Here is a 14,090-nt window from a genome sequence, read left to right as displayed (position 1 = left end):
AGGCCTCATCTCAGGGCACTTGTGTACACCTGTAGTGCTCAGGCCAGAACAGGTGGCTGACTTCCAGCTCCTTCTCTGCCTTCTCACAGAACAGAAGTGAATTCGGAGGGTAGCTTCTAAGAAGGCAGTGATAGGTAAGAGGAGAGACAACATGAGACCAGAGATCTAAAGAGAGGTTAGATAACTAAGTGGAGAGAAATTGAGAGAGGAGTAGAAATCAGGTAAAGAGAAGCTGGGGTAGAGAGGAGGAGGAAGAGGAGGAGGACGAGGACGAGGACGAGGAAGATATAGGTGGTTAATCTCTCTGCATCCTCATTGAATTTTCTGTTTGGACTATGTAGTTTTCATTTCATTAATTGATTAATATGAAATGTTTGAATTGAAAATTGCATCTTGATGAATTACTAAGATATCAATTGACTAAGATATTAATGTCCATTTTGTACTGAAAGGTTCTTGCCAGTCACATTGACAAGTCGGCTTGGCTAGAAGCTCAGGTGCGTCAGTTATTACAGATGGCAAACCAGCAACAAAATAAATTGGATCTGAGGCCTTTGGTGGAAGCGATTGATACAGTGAAAGAGAAAATTACCCTGCTAGAAAGCAATGATCAAAGATTAGGTATGTCTAATATTTTATACTTCCCTTTTGATGACTCTTGTCTGCATGTGTTCATGAAACAAGCAAACACCTGGCCAAATGGAGTCACAGCTGTCCAGGAGAAACTGGTTGAATCTGGTATTTGCAAAACAGAACAGCATGATATTCTGGCTACTCAGGCAAAAATTATGAAGAGCCATAATGGGGGCCAAAAGAGGCAAAGGGTAGAAAAGGGCCAGGAAATGCCAGGAACAAGGGAATGATGAGTGGAAAATAATGAGAAAGCTAAGAAAAACATGTGGTCGGAACACTGTTTGAAGTGGAAGCAAACCTTGGAGATACTGCGGGTTTGATTCCAGACCACTGCAATAAAGCAGGTATCGCAATGAAGTGAGCCACAGATGTTTTGGTTTCCCAGGACATATAAAAGTTACATTTACACTATACTGTAGTCTATTAAGTGTGCAATAGAGTTGTCTGAAAAAAAAATAACGTACATGCCTTCACCAAGAAATGCTGCCATCTGAGGCTTCAGTGAGTCGTCATCGTTTTGCTGGATGAAGGCTCTTACCCTAGTAACATCAAAGATCGCTGATCACAGATCACCTTCACAAATGTAATGAAAAATTGAATATATTGCCAGAATTCCCAAAATGTGAGACAGAGATAGGAAGTGAGCAAATGCTGCTGAGAAATTGGTGCCGTGCCGATAGACTTGCTCGAGGCAGCGTTGTACAGAGAAACATAAGAGGGTTTGGTTGTTTAAAAGCATCCCGGTTTGAAAACGGGGGGCTCACAGGCTCACACACGTTAGTTGAATGCTGAGTGTCTTCTCTACACGTGGGTGAGTTTCGGGTCAAGAGGACACATGCAAGTTTGCTTGGCGCCACTCTTGCCAAGACATGAGATTCACGGAGTTGCTATTAGTAATACAAATGGTCCATTGGCGGACATCGAATTCACTTCATCTTTAGGATGTCAAGATTTTATCGGTTCTTTTCAGATAGCAAAATTCCACTTTGGGCAAATTCTAAAAACAACTCAGGCCTTACAGCATCTGTTTGTTTGTTTGCAGTTGTTCTGGAAGGGGAGACGAACAAACACGATGCCCACATTAATATTCATAAAGCACAGCTGAATAAAAATGAAGAGCGATTCAAACTGCTGGAAGGCGCCTGCTACAATGGAAAGCTCATCTGGAAGGTGACTGACTATGCGATGAAGAAGAGGGAGGCGCTGGACGGGCACACGGTGTCCATCTTCAGCCAGCCCTTCTACACCAGCCGGTGTGGCTACCGCCTCTGTGCCAGAGCCTACCTGAACGGGGACGGGTCCGGGAAGGGGACGCACCTGTCGCTGTACTTTGTGGTGATGCGAGGGGAGTTTGACTCACTGTTGCAGTGGCCGTTCCGGCAGAGGGTCACCCTGATGCTTTTGGACCAGAGTGGCAAAAAGAACCACATTATGGAGACCTTCAAGGCTGACCCCAATAGCAGCAGCTTTAAACGCCCCGACGGGGAGATGAACATTGCCTCCGGCTGTCCGCGCTTCGTGGCTCACTCCACTTTGGAGAATGCCAAGAACACCTACATTAAAGATGACACCATCTTCTTGAAAGTGGCAGTGGATTTAACTGACCTGGAGGAGCTCTAGGCACTGTTTCTGGGGGGATACGAGGCCTTCTTGGGTCCAAGACCGTGGAGGAAACCTTTGGTTAGCGCGGTGACTAAATTTCAACTCAGTCCACATTTGTATTTGGCCTTTGCCCTTAGCGTTTGAAGTCAGTTTAAAACTTTCTAAGTGCTGTCTTCTTTTTACATTTAACTCTTTCCCAGTTTGAAAGTTAAAGTACTTAGGATATCCTCTTATTTATATTTTTCTATCTCTTGAAAGTTTATTGAAAGCAAGGTCTGGGACATCTCTTTTTTGCTGGTGCTTAGCATGGGGTCTGAGGGTAGGCACTCTATGTTAAATGTCAATGAGGACACAGGTGTAGAATTCCCAGTTGAAAATGCTTGGTATTTGGTCTGCTGGTTCTAGACTTGACCATATGCCTACAAAAGCCATCTTCTAAGGTGGATTGTTCCAGATCAGTAGATGGATGGTGTAATTGCAAGACAGTATGTCCAGTTGGAACAGACGTTTTTTGAGTCAGATCCTGAATTACTACACCTCTAAATATTTTCATGAAAGTCACCAGTAGTCAGCAGACACAATTTTTTGAAGGCTGCATAAGTGGTGACAAGAGTAGGCATCTTCATTCTCCCTGCTGAAATAAAGAAGAAAGTACCACATAGCATATAAAAAAGGAGATATAAACATCCAACTAAAGTCCAGATTTTGTTAGGGTCAACCATATGGAAAACTGTTTTTATAGATCAAAAACAAATATTAAGAGTTTAATAAGGTTCAACTTAATGTATATATATGTATGTATATGTATACAAATAACTTAAAAGTATTTGGGTAATAACAGTAAATTAATGTGAGGATGGGCAGAATTTAGTATATGATGGAGAAAATGTCATAAATGAATGAGGAATTTAAAACCTAGGGAAGACATCATTACAATTTCCCATGGGTGTCAGAAGCACTACGATCCAAAACTGATTGCTAAAAACAGTTCTCCATTCTTCTTGAGGAAATTTTTATTTCATAGATTGGTATGAAAATGGGTATTTATATAAACTTGTGACTCTTCTTGTTGCAATCCTAAGTATTCTGTGAAGAACAGAAGTGATTATGTTCTTATCATTTTTCTGTATGGGTCTGAAGGTGTATATTCAAGTCAAGATTGAATCCTACTGACTCTTGATACACCTGAGGTTAACAAAAAATACCCAGTTTGCCTGAGCCCTAATTCGTTCTCATGCAACTGAGCACCACACCCCCCCCCATGTGGCCTGGCTCCCTTGATCCTGCAAGGACAAGTGCCACCGGCTGAGGGACACTCAGCGCAGCTCACTCAGGCGATGACCATGCACCTTTCAACTGAACAGTTAACCTGAAGAAGATGTATGATTTATACCCGTGGCTTCTGGAATAACTGAAACTTCCTTAATCTCTTCTGTGAAATTTTCAAGATGCTAAAAAACTAAAGTGCAGAAATCGTCTCAAAGGGTTAAATTCAAAGAAATAAGTTCACAATAGAAACACACTCAAGAACTACACTGTAGATGCTGGTAAACCCTGGTACAGTCGATGGTCAACATGTCAGATCAGACAAACTCAGGAAGCTTCCTCTAGACCACACAGGTGGTTCTCTGTGTTCGTTTTCAGTGTTTCTAATCAAGTTCAAGATCACTCCGTATTCCTGGGGAGTGGGAGATCATATCGTTGTAACTAGTTTTAAGTAGATGATGTGAAAAACATTTTAAAGTGAATTTATTAAAATACTAGTTTTGTGTTTTATCCAACTTCTCCACATAAAAAGTATAAGTGATGGCATGGTTTGCTTACCAATTCGTAATCCCTTCATCATTGAAACAGTGATCACAAAATGAGGTATTCTAGAGTAAAAACCCTCCTTTCCTATAAAATAAGAGTTATAATTTTTGTTTTAAAGAGGCAGATCCATGTAAAATATTTTTTCCTCTTTTACAATATGAAATCATTTTAATCTATGTCAATAAGATTCCAATTTTATTTACATTTTTATTTTATATCAATTCCTGGTGAAGAAAAAACAATACACTAGGCATAAAGGGGGCATTAACCTTGAGAAATATATGTGCAGGATTGAAGTAGGGTGTGGAAGTGGGGTCATACTAATGCATATTAACAGATCTGAGTTCAAAACCCTGATTTCCAAATATCCTGTGTTCAGAGAAAGAAGAAATAGTCACAGCCAAGTTCAACTCATAGGGCCAGCCTTGGATGCAAGTAAACAGGAGATACCAACCCTTTGTGTGGTCCCTCAGACACTGCCGATGCCGACTACCTCTTTTCTTTTAGAAAATGGTTGGAGAAGGCATGTTCAGAGAAGGCATGTTCAGAGGTAGGGCAAGTACAAGGGAGATGGGAAAGGAATGTCCGTAGGACCAAATGCCACCCTGAGAACAGTAGTGTTCCCTGTGCACCCACAGCTGACTCTTGAATCATTATCCACCCCCATGCTCCTCCCTCCTCTGTCCGTATCTCTGACCCTGGCCTTTGCTTAAGCTGCAGACTCCTATATCCAAGTACGCACTGATCATCTAAACTTAGAAGTCCTACAGGGACTTTAAAGTCAGCTTTACTAAAACTGAACTGGAAATCTTCCCACTCTCCACCACCGCCAACCTGAATCCTCTGTGTATTCTACCCCAGATAATGACATCACCATCCAAATGAGAAGTTTGGACACTGTTCTAGATTCCTCCCTCACTGTCTCCATCCAATCACCCACCCAGTTCTGCCAATATGACCCCCAGATAACTTTTTAAAATTATTCCTAACTACTTACCCCTACTGCCTACTTTTTAAAAAAGGTTATCTACCAGAAACCTTCAAAAAACATGAACAACATGTAATATGCAATCCAAATAATTTCTGGAAAGAACTACCTGAGGCTACTATACAGTGTTGTACTGAATTTAGGGGGAAAGCCAAAATTGGTATTTACAGATAGATGAATTCTTACCTATAAAATCCAAAAGAATTGGTTCAGCCGAATGACCAGACAGATCAGCATACCAAAACACAAATTATCCTAGGGTCCATTACGAAGAGTAAACTAAAACAGCAACAAAAGCTGGTAGGTAAAAACCTAAAGGAAAATGTGCAGAACAGCAAGAAAACTGGAAGACTTCACATGAATAAACAAGGGAAGACTCCAATTCATGGAACAATAACCACATTACCAGACGGCCTCAATATTGTACTGGTATCAAATCTGGGCAAATTAATCTACCAAAAAACAAATCCCGGAAAACTGTGCCAGGTGGCCACAATCTGTAACAGAACCTGAAATGAAATCACAAATTCCGGGAAAATGCTGCCATTTGTTGACACTTATAAAATTTGGCCCCACGATCTGAGGTTCTGGGCGATGTACGCGAAAACGCTCAGCAACGAGTCAAACCCCAGACATTAAGCCAACCCCGTGCCCACAGGCCGGACTGTAAGCCCTGCGCCCTGCGCCGGAAGAGCCACGTGAGCCCCGCCCCTATCTGTGTCGTGGCGGGACATTTCCGGGCCCGCTGACGTGCGCGCATGCCGCGGAGGCCCCGCCCCGCCCACCCCGCTCATTACCTCGTGGTCTGGCTCGGGCTCCGCAGTGGCAGCGGGCGCTCGCTGCCCTGGTTCCTCAGCACCCTGGGGCCGGGCTGGAGCCGGCCCAGGAAGGTCATTTACCTGCAATTTACAGTAAGTGTCGGAGCTCTGGCTGCTAGATAGAGGCCGCGCAGGCTTTTTCTTTCTACCTTTCCCCCAACTCCCTCCCCAGCCGGCCTCTCGGTCACAGACTGGGCCTCTCCTCCCCAAATCAGGCCGCGCCCAGCGCTCAGGGTTCCCCCTGGAGATGAGCCCTTTCTGGTAAGCGTATCTACGGTAAAGCCTCAGTATCGTGGATAGTTTCTGCGACTTTAAGTAAAACTAGTGTCAAGAGAGTCATTTATCGTAGGCTGATCGAAACAAGCAACATCCCGAGGGCATCTCATCACCCAAACCAGGTTGAGCAGCACCACGTTATTGGAGGCCCTGCTGAACGCCGCAGGTGTGACCTTGGTCTGACCCTGTTCTCAGGGCTTGCTCCTCCTCCCGTTTTGAGGGCCCGCAGAAAGCCCCCTGGAAATGTTCTTTCCTCCAACTCCCTTTGGGAATCTGCTCTTTGTGGCGGCTTCTGAATCTTTTTTCTTTTCGTGAAAATCTCTCCCAAGGACCACCCATCTCGGTGCAGGGTCCTTTCCTAATCTCTCCTCCTACTAAATAAAAGAAAGAATCCCTTGAGAATAAGACACTAACCTAAGCGTTTTGCACGTATTTTATTTAATCATCGCACCTTTACATACAGTGGGGCCTTGACTTACGAGTGTCCCTACTAACGAGTTTTTTGAGATACCAGCTGCCTCTCAGCCGATTTTTTGCATTGAGTTGACGGAGTAATTTGAGTTAACGAGCTCCTTAACGAGCTCGGTCTCAGAACGAATTAAACTTGTAAGTCAAGGCCCCACTGTACTTTGCTTGCAGTAACAGCTGGGTGTGATGGAGTTGAAATTTGAATCTTCTGTGAAGCTTGCCCCAAAGCTGGTGCCGTTACCACTTTCTCTTTCCCACACACCTGGGCATCTCCCCTTTAGTTGTTTCTGGTGAGGAATTTTTCTTGAATGCTGTCTAGAATGTTCCTGTTTCTGAAAATGTGGCCGTTGTCTACAAACTTTCTCAGAGCTCTCCACACTGGCCCTTGAGTGCTCCGTTTTTACCAGGTGTCTAAGCTCTGAGTTTAGTAATATTTCACATCCTCAAAATGTACTTGATGCTTCGTTTTGTACTTCTAACCCAGTCCTCGTTAATCAGCCTTCTTCCCTGAATGTCATTATTGTTATCACTGTTCTCGGCAAGCATTTCAGCAGTTTGTATAAGACAAGATAATTGCAGCCCTCCCCTCTGAAGCCTACATGTTAAAAACACCTGATTTAGAGACATAAAATGAACTGCAGTTCAAAAGGCAAGACTAAGCCAGATGTGAAGGGTCTTTAGCTTGTAGGCCAGTGGTTCTCAACCTTCCTAATGCCACGACCCTTTAATACAATTCCTCATGTTGTGGTGACCCCCAATTTCATTGTTACAAATTGAACATACTTAAAGCATAGTGATGAATCACAAAAATAATATGTAATTATATATGTGTTTTCCGATGGTCTTAGGCGACCCCTGTGAAAGGGTCATTCGACCCACAAGTTGAGAACCGCTGTTGTAGGCAGTGCGGAAACATTGGAAGTTTAAGAAGATAAGTCTGGCGGCAATGTGAAGGGTGTGGAGAAAGGCAGTGAGACTCATTAGGCGGCAGGTGGAATATTTTAGGTAGATAGATTAGGGGTCTTAACGGGCTGTGCCAAGCAGTATTGGGCTTAAGAGGAATTTGCAAGGACAAATCAAAAGGACTTGGTATCTGACTGAATATGGAATTGAAAGTCAGTGATAACAAGGCTTGAGGCTAGTACTGCTGCAGTTATGTCCTTTCTCTACTTGGTCTTGTGTTTAATTGTACTAGGTCATTTCTATAACATACACGCTCTAAGACAGCGGTTCTCAACCTGTGGGTCACGACCCCTTTGGGGGTCAAACAACCCTTTCACAGGGGTCGCCTAAGACCATTGGAAAACATATAATTACATATTGTTTTTGTGATTAATCACTATGCTTTAATTATGTTCAATTTGTAACAATGAAAATACATCCTGCATATCAGATATTTACATGACGATTCATAACAGTAGCAAAATTACAGTTATGAAGTAGCAACGAAAATAATTTTATGGTTGGGGGTCACCACAACATGAGGAACTGTATTAAAGAGTCGCGGCATTAGGAAGGTTGAGAACCACTGCTCTAAGAGATGTCTTTACTGATCATGATAGACATTAAAAAGCACAATAAGGGAATTCTACAAACAACTCTATACTTATCTCAGATGAACTGGATCACCATCAAAACTACCAAAATTCACCCAAGAAGAAAGGGATAAGCTGAACAGTTCTATACCAAAAAGGAAAACTCTCCAGTGCCATGTAGTTTCACTGGCGAATTTTACCAAATATTTAAGGACAAAGGAATAGTCATTCTACACAAGCTATTTGGAGAATAGAAGATGAAGGAAAACTTTCCAACTCATTTTATTAACCCAATGTTTCCTGATACCAAAACCAGATTTTTAAAAAACCTGAAAACCAAATCAGTGTTCCTCATAAACAAAGATGCAAAAAATCCTAAAAAAAAATCAGTGTTCCTCATAAACAAAGATGCAAAAAATCCTAAAAAAAAAAAAAAATAGCTAATTGAATCCAGCAATGTGTAAAAGAAAAACACTTTGTGACTATCATTTATTCCAGGAATTCATGGCTGGTTCAACATTTGAAAATAAATTAGTATATCTTACTATATTAACAGACTACATAAGAAAAACTACATATTCCTATCAATAGATGCAAAAAAAAAAAGCACTTGGCAAAATTCAACATTGATGATTTTAAAAACTCAGCACCATGAACCCAACAGATTCAACTGTGTTCTTTAAAAAAGAAAAAAACTTGACCAAGATGAGGAAAATCATATTTGGAGCCCCAAACAGAGTCTAATCCATCTAGAAGTCATTGGTTCTTTAACAGCTGTAGAAATGACCACAATCTGTAATCCAGAGAACTAGCAGTGTGACTTGCTTCATAAGAGGACTCAGTAGCTGGAGCTCCTGGCCAGCTGAGCTTGGCCTGACCTGGGCTTCCCAAATAAGACTGTTTTGCACCTGCAACTCAGCACCCCTGCTCCCATCTCCATCAAAGAGGCTACATTGCTGAAATGGTAGAGAGATGGTGAAGAGTGAGGAGAGGTGGCGGTAGCATTTGATATGGTCTTGATAGTCTTACCAGGAGATGGCATTCACTACGTGTGTGTGTGTGTGTATGTATGTGTGTCTGTGTGTGTGTGTATGTATATATATACATATTGATTTCAGAGGGGAAGGGAGAGGGAGAAAGAGATAGAAACATCAAGGATGAGAGAGAATCATTGATTGGCTGCCTCCATCATGCCTCCTACTAGGGATGGAGCCTGCAACCCGGGCATGTGCCCTTGGCTGGAATCAAACCCAGGACCCTTCAGTCTGCAGGCCAATACTCTATCCACTGAGCCAGACCAGCTTGGGCTCTGTACTTTGCTTTCTATCTTAAAAATTGTCTCTATTTATAAAGAGCAAACAAATAGAATGTATACTTACCAGTAAGTTACATAAAATATGTGCCTGTGTTCATATCAGTGTTCCAAAAACAAACATGAATAAATAACAAACTAGGAATAGCAGGGACTCTGATAAAAGGAATCTACAAAACCTAGAGTTAACATCATGCTTAATGGTGAAAGGGTGAATGTCTCCTACTCCTGATACAATATTGTATGTCAATTATAATTCAATTAAAATTGTTATTTTTTATTTATCTTTATTGCTGAAAGTATTATAGATGTCCCCCTTTGTTTCTCCCCCCCCCCCATCAATCCCCTCCATCCCGTACCTGCCCCCCACCCAGGCCTTCACCACAGTATTGTCTGTGTCCATGGGTTATGCATATATGCATGTAAGTTCTTTGGTTAATCTCTTCCACAAACCACCACCACACCCCTCGCCTTCCCTCAAGATCATATAGCTGTGCTTTGTGGGGGAGAGATTGTATAAAAGTAAAATCAGGAAACCTAGTTATTGGCTGTTACAGTACTTCAAGTAAGAGATTTTGGTGGATTGGGCTAGAATAGACTTTCTCAATTTTGTCCCTTGTCATTGGGGTTGGATTATTTTAGTTGTGAAGAACTTTCCTGTGCATTGTAGGATATTTAGCTATATCCCTGGCCTCTAACTACTAGATCCCAAGTAGCAACTAAATTGTGACAAAATTCCAAGTTGTGATAACCAAAAATTGTTCCAGACATTAAAAAAAAATACACATAGGCCAATAAAACAATAGAGTGCCCAGAAATAAACTCATACATATATAATCAACTCATCCTTGACAAGGGTACCAAAAATCACAATAGGGAAAGAAGTACTTCTTCAATAAATGGTAATGGGAAACTGGACCACATTTTACACTACACACAAAAGTCAACTCAAAATGGATTACAAGCTTGAATATAAGACCTGAAACAATAAAACTTAAAGAAAACATGGGGAATAAGCTCCTTGACATTAGTTTTGGTGGTGATTTTTAAAATTTGATTTGTGTTTTTAATCATATGACTGTGCTTTGTTATAAATCAGATCTTGACACTCCCCTGCTTAAAAGCCTCCAGTCGCTTCCCACTATCTATACCAGGGGTCCTCAAACTACGGCCCGCGGGCCACATGCAAATACAAATACTGTATTTGTTCCGTTTTGTTTTTTTACTTCAAAATAAGATATGTGCAGTGTGCATAGGAATTTGTTCATAGTTTTTTTTTAAACTATAGTCTGGCCCTCCAACGGTCTGAGGGACAGTGAACTGGCCCCCTGTTTAAAAAGTTTGAGGACCCCTGATCTATACTTATAAAAGGGTAATATGCTAATTAGACCAGATAGACCGGTCGTCTTCCAGATGTCATCCCGGATGTCCTTCCTGACAAAGCTGGGGCCCAGGCGGTGTTGCCTGGGGTTCTGGGTGCCTGTGGCCTGCAAGAGGGAGGGAAGCCCGGGTCCCGGTTGCCTGCAGCCAGCCAGAGGAGGGAAGCCTGGGGCCCGGGTGCGGGGGTCAAGGCAGAGGTGGTTAGGGGTGATCAGGCAGGCAGAGTGGTTAGTGGTTAAGGGTGATCAGGTAGGCAGGCAGGCGAGCAGTTAGGTGCGAGAGGGTGCAGGCCAGGCTGAGGGAACCACCACCACCACCACCACCACCACCCCCCCACCGCCCCCGCATGAATTTCGTGCACCGGGCCTCTAGTACTTAGGATGAAATCCCAACTCCATAACATAAAGTTGGTTTTATACTTTTACATTGCCTGGTCCATGTCTACCTCTTAGCTCAGTTCATACCATTCCCCTTTGACTACTATGCTTGAGATTTACTTGCCATCTTTCTGAATATCAAAAAAATGCTAAACTTGTTCTACCTCAAGGCCTTTGAACTTATCTTCCATCGGATCAAAAGTTTTTTCCTACAAGTTTTTTCTTTCACATGACTGGATGATTCTCATCTTTCAAATGTCAGGCCAAGTGTCACCTATTTAGAAGCAGACATTCCTATCCAGCAGGGCACTTCAATTATAGCACCTGCTTATTTTCTTCATAACAATTATCCTTAGAAATTATTTGGTTTCTTCTCCTGAAACTAGAATATAATCTCTGTGAATGTAGAAATCTCGTCTGTTTTGTTCACCACTATATTTCTAGTACTGGATTGGGGGCTTAGTAAATAAATTAGGTGTATGAGTGTGTGTCTTAGGAGAAAAATGGGTTTACTTACAGAAATGGCTAAGTCTCCAAAGAGCTTGGTTTTACTTTAAAGTGCAGAGTGAAATAGATGTTCCAAGGAAAATGTTTATTAGAGATGAGGGATTAAAGGGATGGACAAATAAAAGGGCAGGAGGAGTAATATATTCATTGAAATTGTGTGACTAGATGAGATTTCTAAGAGCACTGTTTCTCAAAGTGTCACGGCTCCTTGAATTGCTAGAGGTCTCCCTCCAGATCTTCTAGTGAAGATCTCTGGGTGTGGAGCGCAGGAATTGCCTTTTTAAAGCTTTGTCTTTCTTATGTATACTAAAGTTTAGGAACCAATGGGATAGTGATAGAGAGGAGCAATCAAAAGATTCATCCTGAAGATGGCCTGTCTCTAAGGGTGGGAGGGGAACATGAAGCCAAGGAGATAGGATGATGGGCTGCAGGTACCAGGGACAACATCGAGTTCCGAAGGGCAGCCACAATCGCAGCGTCCTTCAGTGGTCCATTAGTCTGCTGGCGCTGCCACAGCGCTACAGTTCCACAGACTGCGTGGCTTTTAAACAACAGGAGTTTATTTTCTCACAGTTCTGGAGGCTGGAAAGTCCAAGATCAAGTTCTAGCAGAGTGTGGTTTCTGGTGAGAACTCTTTCTGGCTTGCAGACAGCCTCCTTCTTGGTGCATCCTCACATGCCTTTTCTACTGGTGTTGCTCCTGTGTGTGTGTATGTGTGTGGGGTGTGTATCTCTTTCCTCTTAGAAGGCCATTAGTCCTATCAGATGAAGGGTGCACCGTTACGACCTTATTTAACTTTACCTCCTAAAGACTCTCTAAATTCAGTCATATTGGGGTTAGAGCTTCAATAGTAAATGACTTTTGCAGGGACACAGTTCAGTCTATAACAGTTGGTGTTTCCCTTCATCAGTGAAGAAAACCAGTTTGACATAATGTAATCCAGAGTATCACCACATAAATACTAAATTCTTGTTGTAGGTTATAAAGCAAAATTCAACTAAAACAGGGTTCTTATTTTGATCAAATCTGTAGGAGATGCTTGCCAAGGTTATGGAAATACATACTTGACTTTTGTTTTGATGACAGATACTCAAATTAAGGGTATGCATGGTTATCATTTAATAGAAATATAGAACTATTTTCTGAATAACCAACACCTGACCCACTTTCCATTCAGAATTAAAATGTGGTTTCTATTTCCTTTGTTCCGGAAACCATTATTTTGCTTTTAAATTCTCTAATGACTTGTCATTATTTTGGTTTTACAGCCATGGCAGGCAGGTTTTGTGGACATGAGTAAGAAGTTCCCACGCACAAGTCCTGAAGATGCCAGGGCCAGCAGAAATGAAGGTGGGAGCTTTTCTCACTGTAAGACCTTTTCAGTAATTTCACATACGTTCTATAAAGTATCTTATTTGTTTCTCTTTCATTTGTTGCTAATACTTGAGAGGATAATTGTGTCATATTTGATATCAATCTAAGGCAAACACAAACAAACGGGGACAAAAGAGCAAAGCCAGAAACACCACCAACCCCAACATAGATCAACATCTTTCTCTTCAGATGACGGTGTATTTCCCTCTTCTTCTTCGTCTTCTGAGAGCGAGACAGATTCAAGTACTAACGGTATGTTTATCACCCTGTTAGGGTTTTTTGTTTGTAAGTTAAATTATTTAGAGAAAAATTATTAAAATCCTTTATAACTTCTGTTTATTCAACAAATGTTTATTGAGAATACGCACTGTGCTCCAGGCATAATGGTAAACATGCCATGATCCCATCAGCCAAGGAATCTTTATTTTATTGGGTGATAAAGATAGTCCATTACAATATAGATGAGAGCTATGACTTGGTACACATGAGTGAAGGAGACCAGGAAAGGCTTTAAGAGGAAATTCTATCTAAATTGAGAACTGGAGGCGGAGGAGGCATTTTTCAGACAAAAGCTGGGGGAGTAGAATTCAGGAAGGTTGATTATAAGCTAAAGGAATTGCATATGCTAAATAACCACTGTTGACATTTGGGTTTCTGATTCTTTCTCAAGTGACATGCTTTTACTTCTATTTCTTGATTTATCATGGGCTAATATGAGTTCTTGGTTGTAAGTAAAGGAAACAACTGGCTGGTGTAAATGGGGAAGGCATGGAAGGATCTTGAGTAACCCACAGAATTGCCAAGAAGCTAGAGAATTAATCTCTGAATATATATAGGAACAAAGTGAAACTTTGCAGCTAGAACCACAGGCAAAGTCATGCCACAGAGCTCAGTCTGCTAAGGGCCCACTGCGACCACTGCCATTCCTATACCTGGATCCCTCTGCCTGCATTGCCATGGTCACTAAATGCCTTCACTGCCGCTGCACCCACTAGACACTGGGTATTT

The 14,090-nt window shown here is 41.9% G+C and overlaps 1 protein-coding gene and 1 long non-coding RNA gene across 4 annotated transcripts in view; both read left to right on the top strand.

The window, feature by feature from the left end:
- Positions 1-4,011, top strand: part of TRAF5 (TNF receptor associated factor 5) — a 47,252-nt gene extending 43,241 nt beyond the window's left edge. For all 3 annotated transcript variants that reach the window (XM_023754785.1, XM_006089912.3, XM_023754786.1), the window contains 2 exons: positions 453-621; positions 1,676-4,011. In XM_023754785.1, the coding sequence (XP_023610553.1) occupies positions 453-621; positions 1,676-2,253 (747 nt within the window). In that variant the 3' untranslated portion in view covers positions 2,254-4,011. The remainder of the gene's footprint in view (positions 1-452; positions 622-1,675) is intronic.
- A 1,828-nt stretch (positions 4,012-5,839) lies between these two features.
- Positions 5,840-13,244, top strand: LOC102436457. The gene is made up of 3 exons (XR_002829556.1): positions 5,840-5,946; positions 12,977-13,058; positions 13,191-13,244. It is a non-coding gene; the product is annotated as an uncharacterized LOC102436457 (long non-coding RNA).
- Positions 13,245-14,090: the final 846 nt, after the last annotated feature.

This window comes from Myotis lucifugus, unplaced genomic scaffold, assembly GCF_000147115.1.
Source record: "Myotis lucifugus unplaced genomic scaffold, Myoluc2.0 scaffold_65, whole genome shotgun sequence".
In the NCBI taxonomy this organism is placed as follows: Eukaryota; Metazoa; Chordata; class Mammalia; order Chiroptera; family Vespertilionidae; genus Myotis; species Myotis lucifugus.
This window is presented reverse-complemented; position numbering and strand designations above follow the sequence as displayed.